Genomic DNA, 12,538 nt, shown 5'->3' on the forward strand with positions numbered 1-12,538 from the left:
TTCGTTATAAATGAGTTCCCAAAGCTTTTTAATTTTTTCACATGTCCACCACATATGGTAGAAACTTCCTTCCTTATTTTTGCATTTCCAACACACTTTGTCTCCAGTCTTATAAATTTTATCTAATTTTACAGGTGTGATGTACCATCTGTACATCATTTTTTCCATATTTTCTCTAAGTGCAACACAGGCTGTGAATTTCATATCTTTATTCCAAAGCTTTATCCAACTGTCATATTCCAAATTATGTCCCAAATCTATGGCCCATTTTACCATAACTTCTTTTATCTCCTCATCTTTAGTGTCCCATTCTAACAATTGCTTATACATTTTTGATAAGAGTTTGGAATTCCCTTCTAATATTTCTACCTGAAATCTAGATTTTTTTTCGTTCATCCCTATCTTTTTGTCTTCAGTCCACAGAGCGTTAATTTGATGAAATTGTAGCCAGCCCGTTAATTTGTCTCTCAACTCTTCATATGGTTTAATTTTCCATCCTTTTTCTGTACTGACCAATAGATCTTCGTATGTCCATCTTTCACCTTCCATATATATTTTTTTTAATTGTTAAAATATCAATTGGTGACAACCACCAGGGAGTATTCCTTTCAAGCAGATTTTTGTTTCTTCCCCATACCTCTAGCAGTGGTCCTCTAATGATGTGATTGGAAAATCCTTTATGTACTTTTCCCTTGTTGTGCCATATCCGGCTTGATCTGTATGGATAAAATATGTTAAGCATTTCTTGAGACGGTTAGCCATTACTTCTGCAAAGATTTTATAGTCGTTATTTAGTAGTGATATCGGTCTATAATTTTTCATATTCAGTTTGTCTGTATCCGGCTTAGATATCAATGTAATATATGCTTCCTTCCAGGAGTCTGGTATCTTTCTTCCTCTTAGGATGTTATTTGTTACTTCACACAGCACAGGAGCTAGGTGTTCTTCTAATACTTTATAATACTTAGCGGATAACCCATCAGGCCCTGGAGCTTTCCCCAATTTCATCTTTTTTATCGCCTCTTGGATTTCTTCAATTTTTATGGGTTTGTTTAGTTGTGTTTTCTCTTCTTCTGTTAATCCTTTCACTCTATTTTCATCCAAATATTTCTTTATTTCTGTTATATCTTCTTCTCCTCTTTTATATAGTGTTTCATAGAATTTAATAAAATTCTCCTTTATTTCCTTGGGGTCTTCCACAGTTTGCTCTTCTATTTTTATTTTGTTAATCACATTTTGTTCTTTGTTTTTTCATAATTGCCATGCTAAATGTTTCCCCGTTTTGTTAGCCGATTCAAAAATTTTTTGTTTCCATGACTTAATTCTCCATTCCACTTCTTGACCTATTAGAATTGAATATTGTGTATGTAACATTCTGTAGCTTTGTTTAATCTGTACTTCACTTGGATTTTTTTTTTTCACATTCTCTTAATTGAGTAAGTACCGTATTTTTCTTTTTTTAAAAAAATATTTATTAGGTTTTTATAAAAGAAAAAGCACATAACAACCAAAATAAATAAATAAAAGTACCCATAGGACGCTCCGTTCCATAGGAGGCACCTAGTTTTTTGGGGGGGAAATAAAGGAAAAAAAATTTCCCTTTATTTCCCCCCCAAAAGCAGGTCGGGGAAACCGAACCAGGTCGAGGAACGGCGCTGCGCCTCCCTGCTGTCCCCCGAGCTTGTGGGGCTGGCCAATGTCTGCCTCAGGCGGCAGGCTGCTATCCGCAGCGTGGGGAGCCCTGCAGGGAACTCCCACAGGGCTGCCTAGGCTGTGGATGTGTTCCCGAAGCGCCGGACACTCTGCTTTCAGGGCACCCGACGCTCTGGGAAGCAGGCTGCTATCCACAGCCTAGACATCCCTGCCGGACCTCCTGCAGGGCTGCCCAGGCTGCGGATGTGCTCCCGAAGCGCCGGGTGCTCTGCTTTCAGGGCGCCCGACGCTCCGGGAAGCAGGCTGCTATCCTCAGCCTAGACATCCCTGCCGGACCTCCTGCAGGGCTGCCCAGGCTGCAGATGTGCTCCCAAAGCGCCGGGTGCTCTGCTTTCAGGGCGCCCAACACTCCGGGAAGCAGGCTGCTATCCGCAGCCTAGACATTCCTGCCGGACCTCCTGCAGGGCTGCCCAGGCTGCGGATGTGCTCCTGAAGTGCCGGGCGCTCTGCTTTCAGGGCGCCCTACGCTCCGGGAAGCAGGCTGCTATCCGCAGCCTAGACAGCCCTGCCGGACCTCCTGCAGGGCTGCCTAGGCTGCAGATGTCTTCCTGAAGCCTGGAGAGCAAGAGGGTTCGGTGCACACCGACGCTTCTCGCTCTCCAAGCTTCAGCGAAAGCCTGCATTCAAGGTAGAATTGTAGTTGACTCATTTGCCTTTCATTACTTTGGGTTGTATATAACAAAGGCCTACTGAAAGCAAACCTATTGAAATTAATGGACCTAACTTAGTCATGTCTATACTCAAGTAATTTTTAAAAGAGATAAATAAATAGACTTCCGGTTTCCGTCGCGGATAGAAAGAGAGCGTGGAAAGCCTCGCCGGGGGCTTTTCGAACAACACAGGGGCTTGGGGGAGCTGCAAAGGCACTGCGCCCCAAAAAAATCTCAAGGGGGGTACCCTTGAGGGGTGGCTAACCGGCAGCGCAGAAGCAGTCTGGCCGTTTTTTCGGGTTTTTTCTGCTGAAGAGCTCAAAGACGACGGGATCGCAAGCGCAATAGGAAAGCACCGACCCTGTGTTGCGATGCCTCTGGCTCCCACTAAAGAAGCGACGAATCTCCATAAACTTAAAAATGAACCCTTAGTGTGAGTAGAACATTTTAACTTTTAAAATTCGAAGAACACACTAAGTGAACGCTGGATGTTGAAGGATTAAAGTAAGGAATCCATCCCGGTAGAGGAGTTAAGATGGCGCAGGATACAAAGTCGCAGGGATAAAGAAGGAAGTAGCCTCTAGCCTGACTGTGTGAGTACAAAATAAAAGTCCACGGCAACACTTGTCGAAGCAAATAGACTTTTAAGCATTAAATACAAGGTAACAGATGAAAGATTATTTAGAAAACTTTGTTGCTCCCTTTTCGGGAAAGAGATAATTTGAAACGCAACAATACAGAGCCGTTTGAAAGAACAGCTTGAGGTGGCTAGCTGAAGAGCAACCAAAAAAACAACAACGGAAAGACTGAAAGAAAGCTTAGAAGCTGCACAAAAGACAAGAAAGCCGCACTAAAGATAAGAAAAGAGAAGACTGGAAAGAACGCCTTTTTCTTTTAATTTGGAACTGCTTGAGAAAGAGGGATATATTTGACAGTTATAACTTCCGACATTCTTTTGTGCCTTAGCCCCCATTCCACCTTTAAGTTTCCTAATTTTTTATAGAAATCAGAAGGGTCCTAGGGATGCTCACACCCAGGATTTCCTGCTAGACTGTCCTATTATTATTCCCTCTTTATATTTTTCTATTCTTTTCATTTTTTGTGCCTTTTTGTTTTCACTCCTTCTGCTTCCCCCTTGTTGGAACTTAAATGATTTATCAATATAGTACGATTAATAAAAACCTCCCCCCCCAATACTATACAAAGAGAATATAAAGGAAGGAGGAATATAGTATAAAGAAAGGTGGAATCCGCTGAGAACTGTTGAAAAATTGGGTTTAAGTTAACCCCCTTTTCTTCCCTTCTTGGAGAGATTTACATTTAAGTGCTGAAGCAAAAAACAACAGAATCAACTGGAAAGTGGAGGACATTACTTGGATTTGAGAACATGAATAGGAAATTGGGACTTACTACTTTTTAGATTTGGTCCAGTCCAAATTATTAAACCGCAGATTAAGGCTTGGATTATTAGATCTACCAGACTTTGGACCAAGGTCCAAACCATAGAATAGCCCTTATTCGATATGGATTAAGCCAACAAGTGGCTGAAGATTAAAGATTTTGATGTGAACTGAGTGCTTTATTTCCAGCTAAAAAAGGAAATTACCTCCCCCTTATCAGAATCCATGTGGACTCTAGAAAGTTACATTAATAGCAATATTTTTTATATACATAATGGTCATTTGAGTCTGGGGAAAATTCACTGAATCTTCATTAGAAGTTAAGGTCCTAAAGGGATGGTTTGGGAATATATATACCATATCGTCACACGTCATTAGGAATACATTAAGAGTGTGGAAGTAATTGAAGAAAAAATAAGAGTATAGGGAATGTACTTATGTTTTGTAGTTAAAGACATACGGTTTGAGAAAATTGGCAAGGTCGAGTTGTATTTGGGCTGTAATTGAAGGCATACTCTTTTATTTTAAGTATTAATTCATTTAAACAGATTTACAAATTTATATTAGTAGACATTTTTCAATAGACTAGTGGATATATATTGGATGTATTTAGGAGATAGCTGAATTAATTGATATTAGAGATATCACTTTGTTTGAAAACAAGGAAAATACGACATTAAAAGGTGTAAAGAAAATTGTAAGAAGATAAAAGAAGAAAAGTATAATTGCAAGAGAACAATACTGTAAATTAAAGGAGATTGGTTAAGATATAGGAAAAATAAGGAAAGCAAAAAGAGATTGTGCGCCCCTAGGGGAGAGACAGAAAATTAAAATAGACAAATTGTGAAAACAACCACAAAATGTCAGGAAAAAATGGAAAAAAATGTAGGAGGGACCCCAGGAGATAGAAAGGCATCACGACAGGAGGACATTAAAGATCTTGACATTCTGTGGCTAAAGATCAAAGAGGAATTTAAACAGAGCAAACTACATATGGAAAGCAAACTAGGTGAGGTGCAGGAACAGATAGATAAAAAAATTGAAGGAACTGTAGGAGAACTCTCTAGTAAAATACAAGATTTGACAGTTAGGTCAAAAACAATGGAAGATACCAATAAGAAAATTCAAAAAGAAATGAAGGAACATAAGAAGGAGACAGAAAAAATAAAGGATGAAATAAGAGATCTGAACAAAACACAAGAACAAATTTGGGATAGTCTAGCCATGGCAGAAATGCGACAGAAACAACTTAATTTAAAATTTAGAGGAGTGGGAGAAGAATCAAATGAGAATATAAAAGAAAAAATGATTAAGGAACTAGCGAAATGGTTGGAAATAAAAGAAGAAGAACTAGCATATATGGTAGTAAATGCTTTCAGAATTAAGGTGAAATCCCAACAGTTCAAGTCAAAAAAACTCTCCGGTGACTGTTTAGTGATCTTCAACTCAATTGAGATGAAGAATACAATGTTAAGAACGAGTTATCGAAAAAAATTAATAATTGAAGGCAGGCCAATTATCATTTTTAAAGAAATTCCAATCAGACTCTTGCGTAAAAGAGAAGGATATAGACAAATAATAAGTGTCTTAAAAAGGAATACTATACAATATAGATGGGAGTTTCCTGAAGGAATCTCCTTTTATTACAAAGACAAAAGATTCAGACTGACAGATGCACAAGAAGTGAAAAAATTTCTAAGAAGATACGAGAAAGATCTTGGAAAAGTGGAAGAAAGGTATGGAGGAGGAGAGAGATACACAGAAGGGAAGAAAGGAAAGAAGGAAGAAAATACGGATAAGGAAGAGAGAGGGAGAGAGGAAGAAGAAGGTGACATGGAGGAGGAGGGAGCAGTAGGTGGAGAGGAAGAGGAGGAGGAAGAGGAAGAGATCACTGGAAAGAGGTCAACAAGAATATAAATTAGAAAGACCAGAGCAGATAGTAATTAAATATTACAATGATGTTGAAGGTATTGTCTTGGAATGTGAACGGTTTGAATGAAAAATCTAAAAGGAATAAAATTGAGAAGGTGTTAAAGAATAAAAACTTTGATGTGATTTGTTGTCAGGAAATACATGTGGCAAAGAAACACAAACATATTTTGACAAATAAAAGGTTAGGGAGAGAATTTGTCAATTCAGATATTAACAAAAAAAGAGGGGTAGTGATATATGTGAAGGAGAAATGGGAACCAATATTAACATGTAAAGATGACGAAGGAAGAATTCTGGGAATACAAATTAATCACCAGGGAGAAAAGTTTAATGTAGTAACTGTTTATGCTCCAAATATAAATAAAGCAGAGTTCTTTAAGAAATTGGAACAAATGTTATTAGATCTGGAGAATCATAAGTTAATCTTACTTGGAGACTTGAATGCTGTGCCAATACCGGAACTAGACAGAAGTGCGAAAAGAAGAAAATTGAAGCAAGGGAAGCTACCAAGAACATTTAATAATCTTGAGGAAAATCTAGACCTGATAGGTATCTGGAGACATAAAAATCCAACAACGAAACAATTCACACATTTTTCTGAACCACACCAAAGCGGGGCTAGGTTGGACCAAATATGGGTCTCAAGAGAATTAACAACAAGAGCAGTAAAATGTGAAATTCAACCTAGAACCCTTTCTGACCATAGCTCAGAAACTTTGGAGTTAAAAAGTGGAATACAGGGGACATCATTTGAAAAAGGCATGTATCAATGCCTGAACATGTCACAAATATGTAGAATTTCTATTTAATGATACCCATTGACATGAGTGTCAATTTACAGGTCATAACTGCTGTGTGTATAGAATTAATTCATGTATATCATTTGTGATGACATCCCTCTGTTCCCATACCAAGATTTTATTCAGCCAGACATGTTATTCTCACCCTTTAAAAATACAATCTGTGCTGAAGAAACCTGAAAACTAAAAGCAAGTGAATAAACAGTCAGCAAGAATGAAGGAGCCAAATCAATTCTGTTGTGGTTATCCGAAAAAACCCAAAGAAGACCTACCATACTCCAAAGATTTCCCTGAAAATGGCACGCCTCAACAAGCAAGTGCCATAACTTGTGGAAACGGCTGTCATGGTAATCAAAGCGGTCCCCAAAAGTGATGGAACAGATGATATTTGATACAGCATTATGAATCTGAAATTGAGGGTCAAATGGCTGTCCTGGAGAGAGAGAGAAAATGGTGCAGAAGGAATTGGGGTGCTTCTAGCTTCCAAATAACAAAAACAGGAGGGGACCATCCCCATCAGAGACAATATAGAGACACACTGATATACCAAAAAAAATGCACTTCAAACCCTACTCTATTTGCGACGTTGGTTGTCAAAATTATCAAAAATCTGCAGATATCCTCAAAACCCAACCTTTGTTCTTACTCTGTTCTAGTTCAGGGGGTTTTAGCTCCCATGGCAGGTTCCCGCACTGAGCTTCACACTAGAACTTTTCTGCACCACAACAAGCCTCTGTGGAGCTTCCTATCAACACCCCCTTTGCCATCACAGGGTCATTCCAGTCCAAGCAGAGCTACATTTGTGTGAAGAAATAATGCCAGAAAGCTTCGCAACCTAGCTGATGTAGTCTTGACCTAGTTCATACAAAGTAGCAACTTAAGGTAAGTATCATAGGTGGGCCACAGGATTGTTGATTCTGGTTCTCACCTTTCTCAGCTTCTATTGCTTCGTTTAAGTAACGGCTTTCCTCCTGTATTCTTTCTTCTAAAGACCTTTTGCCCAAACCAAAGTTTCTGAGAGATGATAAGGCAAATTGTCTTTGTTGTTTCCAGATGAGACCATTAGAGAAGACTATTCCTAGATGGAAAGGAGTAATAAGTATGTACAGCAAGTAAGTAAATTTAGCAATTCTGTTAATTCCAAGATGGACTCCCCTCTGCTTTCCATTATTCTGCTTGCCTGCTCATGACATGTTGGAAAGACTGCAAGGCATTAGAAACTAGCTAATTTGTGCTGGAGGCTTTTATCTGGTTGCTCTGAATTCTGCTGTTTGCTGTTTCATTGATTTGCTTTTTGTGTGTTTCACTGTTTGGGTAGAATTTTTAATACTAATTTTATTTTGTCCTGTGAAACACTGTGGGAGCTCTTGATAGAAAGGCAGCATATAGTTTTTTATTTAAAAAGCAACAGTTTTAACAGTTGTAAAATCATACAGTCAATATATTTTACTCCTTCATTTCTGAGGTCCATTAGGCAACTTTGGTATTCCTTTTCTGGAATTAAAGGTAAAGGTAAAGGGACCCCTGACCATTAGATCCAGTTGTGGCTGACTCTGTGGTTGCAGCACTCATCTCGCTTTATTGGCCGAGGGAGCTGGTGTACAGCTTCTGGGTCATGTGGCCAGCATGACTAAGCCTCTTCTGGCAAACCAGAGCAGCGCACGAAAATGCCGTTTACCTTCCCGCCGGAGTGGTACCTATTTATCTACTTGCACTTTGACGTGCTTTCGAACTGCTAGGTTGGCAGGAGCAGGGACTGAGCAACGGGAGCTCACCCCGTCACCACCGACCTTCTGATCAGCAAGCCCTAGGCTCTGTGGTTTAACCCACAGCGCCACCCGTGTCCCCTTTCTGGAATTAAGAGGCATTAAATTTTAAATGGGGGTCCCACTCTAGCCCCTTCTGTAACTATTCACACCCTTCATTTGCTCACTATGAATAGATTTCTCTTTTCCTTTTCATTTGCACAACTTTTTTGCTACGTGTTGGGCACCTGTGGACCTCAAAGGGACCTGCTTCCATTCCCACTGCTTTCCCCTTTCTTTATATAGTTGGACGCAATTGCAGGGGCGGCTCAGCTCATCAGCTTTTAATGGGCATTAGGTGTCACAACAGATTCCAAATTCCTGAGTCCATGCCAGTGACCCCACTCTTGACCTCTACTTACTGCTAAGGGGGAGTGTTGTTTCATAAAGGCCATTCATTTCTTGGCAGCTTTGCATTGAAAACTGTGGTGCAATTGGCACAAATTTACTTTAATCACAACTACTGGCCTAAGCAGAAAAGAAGCAACCTGGCATGTACCCAACAGTCATCTAAATTGCATCTTGCCCCAGAATGGTTCATGGATCAGGTCTGTATGCGTGAAGCAACTTGTCTGGTTGGCTATGGTTGAATAAGAAGTCCACTCATGTTTCCTGTTGGATGCCATTGTGGGCTGGCATTCCCCCATGTGACAAGTTCTGATTTGGGAAGTCCCAGGGACTGTTTCCCAGTCAGCAATGGAAGCCTCTGGGTTGAGCTTGCTGCCTGAGTAATTGGTCCCGCCCACTTACCTAATCTGTGAGCAGGCATGGGTCACCCCGTATATGACATAGGACTGTGGCTTTCTCTGCAGCCACTTTCTGTTGGATCTCCCATCCTTTATATACTGCTGTTGCATGTTGTTCTGTTTGACCTTGCTATGGTACAGCCAGTTGCCATATTTGGGCCCAGGTTGAGATTTTCCCAGTTGGCTCCAGCCCTCTGGTTTTTCCATCTTCATAGCAGTTGTCAGAACTTTGGCAGTTTAGGCATTAGATAGACATAGTCTTGATTGGAGGGAGGTTATAGCCTCTGTCTGGCCCTTCTGAAATTGGGTCCGGGAAGATGCTTCAGTCTAGACACCCAGGTGAAAGCGAGGGGCTACAGCATTCCCTATATGCAATCCAGTGGGGGAGTTACCCCTTGATGTAGGGCAGGAGCTCTCTCATTTCTGGTTGACCCCTAAACACAAGTTCTTTTAGCAGGTGGGCTGGAAGGGGTGGAATCTACCCAATGCCTATGCCAAACTTCTTACATGTTCTGTCAATAAAGGTGTAGCCTGGTATCACCCAACACCTCTCTTCTTCTTGGTATTGGGGAGGACCAATAGTAGGAGGGATTCATGCACTACTTAACGTTGACATATTATTCCATCACTACTAGGGATGGGGCAGAAAGTCACTTCAGCTTGCAATTTATATGCAATCTTATGGTATTCTCAGTTGCAGAAACAATGCATTAAATGAAATGTTATTAGATGCAATAGTGTGGCAAACTGAAGAATGGAAAAATGAGGAACTGAATGAAAGAAAAAGCTCAAAGATTCCTCCACCCTTAATAATGACAAGCTGTTTGATGCACTACACAGCCAGACTCTTTGATTGCCACCCAACACTGAACAGTGAGCTCAGTTAAGCTAAAGAGTTTAGCAGGTATACGTCTATGCCACAGCTTTACTACAACTGCCTTATTTTGGTTTAAAGATGCAAGAAATGCAAATGCAAATTAGGGAAATAATCAGTTCTGAAAATTTAAACTTGAGAAACAATCCAAAAGATTGCAAAATCAGTGCAGAGAATGAAAAAGGAAAGAAAAGAAAAAAGAAAAGAAAAGGGAAACGCAAACTTTAACTATCTCAGTAATTGACCATGTTAAAAGAAACTTACCAAAAGACCCAAATATTTCAGCACTAACAGGAGATGTGGGCCGGTCTACAAAGTTTTCACCCTGATGAACAAGAGCTTCCTTCACCAGTTGCAGTCCACTCACAACCACAATACATTTGGTTCCAACCTGAACGCTGAACACATTGCCGTCTTTTTTGGAAAACTGGAAGGAGAGCGAGAAAGAAGAATTGTGTGTGTGTGTATGTGTGCACGTACACATGCGCATACCTGGTTCTTCTTTGATGCTTATATGGAAGATGGAAACTTTGGTTGCCATCAAATATATCAGGGATATCAGAAATGCTGAAAGGGTTTCTGGGGACTGTACATGGACAGGCCCCCTCCATCCTCCACCTGTCTTCTATTCACAAGAGCTGTGGCTTATGTATTTGTGGCAACTTAGCCTCATCTACCACACAGGGTTGTTGCAAAGATAAAAGGGGAGGGAGGGTAGGACAATGTACACCAATGACAGCTCTCCACATCAAATGGGGGGCGCCTTTTGCGTGGTCGCGAGCAGACCCCCTGGACCTAAGCGGCTCCCGGGAGTATATCCTGGCTTCTCTCCCCAGCCAGACTCCTGGAGGTCTCCGCCTACCTCTGCCTGTTATCCAGTCCCGGGCGGGACCTGGCCAGGTAAGGGGAAGGACCACCCTGGCCACACAATAGAGGGAGGGTCTTACCTGGGGATCCTCAGTTGACTCCAGAGCTTCTCCCATCCTGCCCTCCCTCAGTTAAGTTTTCTTTTGCAGGCTAACTTCTTTACAGGTATGCGGGTGCTGCTATGCTAAGGTCGCTGTTGAAGGGCCGGAAAGGAATTTTCCTGCATTGGCAGGTTTTACCTTCCCTGTAGCAAAACGTCACAACTTTGGTGGTTTCAGGCCTTTGGCGGAATCCTTTAGTCTACCTTCCCTAATGGGGGGGGGGATGTTAAGCGGTGACCCATGCCCCCCCCTGTGGCGGAGATCCCAGGGTTCCACGTTAAAAGGGTTGTAAGAGAGAAGGCATTGGCTATACGCCTATTGGTTGTCATTACTTTCCCTTGTGACGACAGAGAAATGGGGAGCGGGCTCTCTGCTTGACAGACATTCTCCAGAGCCAGCCCAATCCCCACACATTCTGGATAACCCTGATGTTCCCCAGCATCCTGGCCATGGACTGGGAGGGATAAACGCCCAAGGCCTAAGCCAAGGTCTCCCTACATCCGAAGTTCTAATAATGTTGTGGCCCATTTTCATCCCATAGCATAGTGTCTTGAGTCATTACTCTACCCGGGGGTCGCCTGGGGATGGGGGGACTCCGCCTGTCCATGCAAAGCACACAAAATACTTTGCAAACCACAGAAAGCAAAAGAAAGTTGTGGACACAGATTTGGTACAAATAACAGTTAGGTAAAACAGATCCTCTGGGTTCAGAGGTAATACACATCTGGATACCAGATGCTGGGAACAAACAAACAGAAAGGCATTTGTCTTGCGGCCCCATGTGTGGGCTTCTCACAGACATCCAGTTGACCATTCTTGGAATCAGGATCCTAAACTAGGAAGCAACTTATCCTGCAAGGGTCTTGCATGCCTTTCCAGCGCAAAACAGGGGTTAACTTTGCTTATCTTTGGTTGTATGGCACCCCGAGTGAGGCCAAAATCTGGCGCCTCCAAATGGATCTTCTCAATTTTGGCCCACTTGGCTTGGCACCCTAAACGAAGGAACCGACCCCACCACCCGAAATCTGGGGGTGCAATGTTTTCAACTCATGCCATGGCTCTATCCTTCATCTTCACCTTTCGTACTGCATTCTGAGGATTCTTTAAATCCATATGTAGCAAGTTACCCCAAAAAAGGAGGACACATGGGCCCTGGGGGGAAATTCCTTGGGCGAATCTTTTTCTTGAAATCAGCAAGAAGTAGAAATGTAGTCAGAAACACCAGAACGACCTGCAAGGACAAGGCCTCCCAGAGGACAGAGAAAAGCTGGAGCAACATTCTTCTAGCCTGGTTTTGTCAAAACAGATTGCTGTGTGTGGATGGAAACCCAAATCTCAGGCAGCTAGAGCAGTCACGCCTGTCCTCTTGGCTAAAGTTCCTGAAATAAATAAGGGCAAAGTCTATGTGTATTGCTATATATCACGCCCACACAGAGGCAGGAAAGAGATCATGACTCACCGTACCAAGGGGGCAAAAGAGAGTGGAGAACAGCAGCTTTCTGATTTAGAGTATTTCCTTCCTATTTTCACTTTTGTGAAACAGCAAAGGATATTTTCCTTCATGACATTTCCAAGAAGGATTTTCTCCCAGTGCAAATCAAAGCACTGTCAATAAATAAATAAATAAAAACTTACACTAAGGAGGATCTT

At 41.6% G+C, this 12,538-nt stretch overlaps 1 protein-coding gene across 1 annotated transcript in view; it reads right to left on the minus strand.

Annotated features, from left to right (window-relative positions):
- Positions 1–10,410, minus strand: part of LOC307219176 (cytochrome P450 2J1-like) — a gene marked incomplete at its 5' end in the record, with an annotated part of 87,533 nt that extends 77,123 nt beyond the window's left edge. Inside the window, 3 exons of the mRNA XM_079982174.1 lie at positions 6,768–6,928; positions 7,424–7,573; positions 10,185–10,410. Of these exons, the coding sequence (XP_079838300.1) occupies positions 6,768–6,928; positions 7,424–7,573; positions 10,185–10,410 (537 nt within the window). The remainder of the gene's footprint in view (positions 1–6,767; positions 6,929–7,423; positions 7,574–10,184) is intronic.
- Positions 10,411–12,538: the final 2,128 nt, after the last annotated feature.

Source organism: Podarcis cretensis (genome assembly GCF_951804945.1).
Source record: "Podarcis cretensis genome assembly, chromosome: 6".
Taxonomy (NCBI): domain Eukaryota; kingdom Metazoa; phylum Chordata; class Lepidosauria; order Squamata; family Lacertidae; genus Podarcis; species Podarcis cretensis.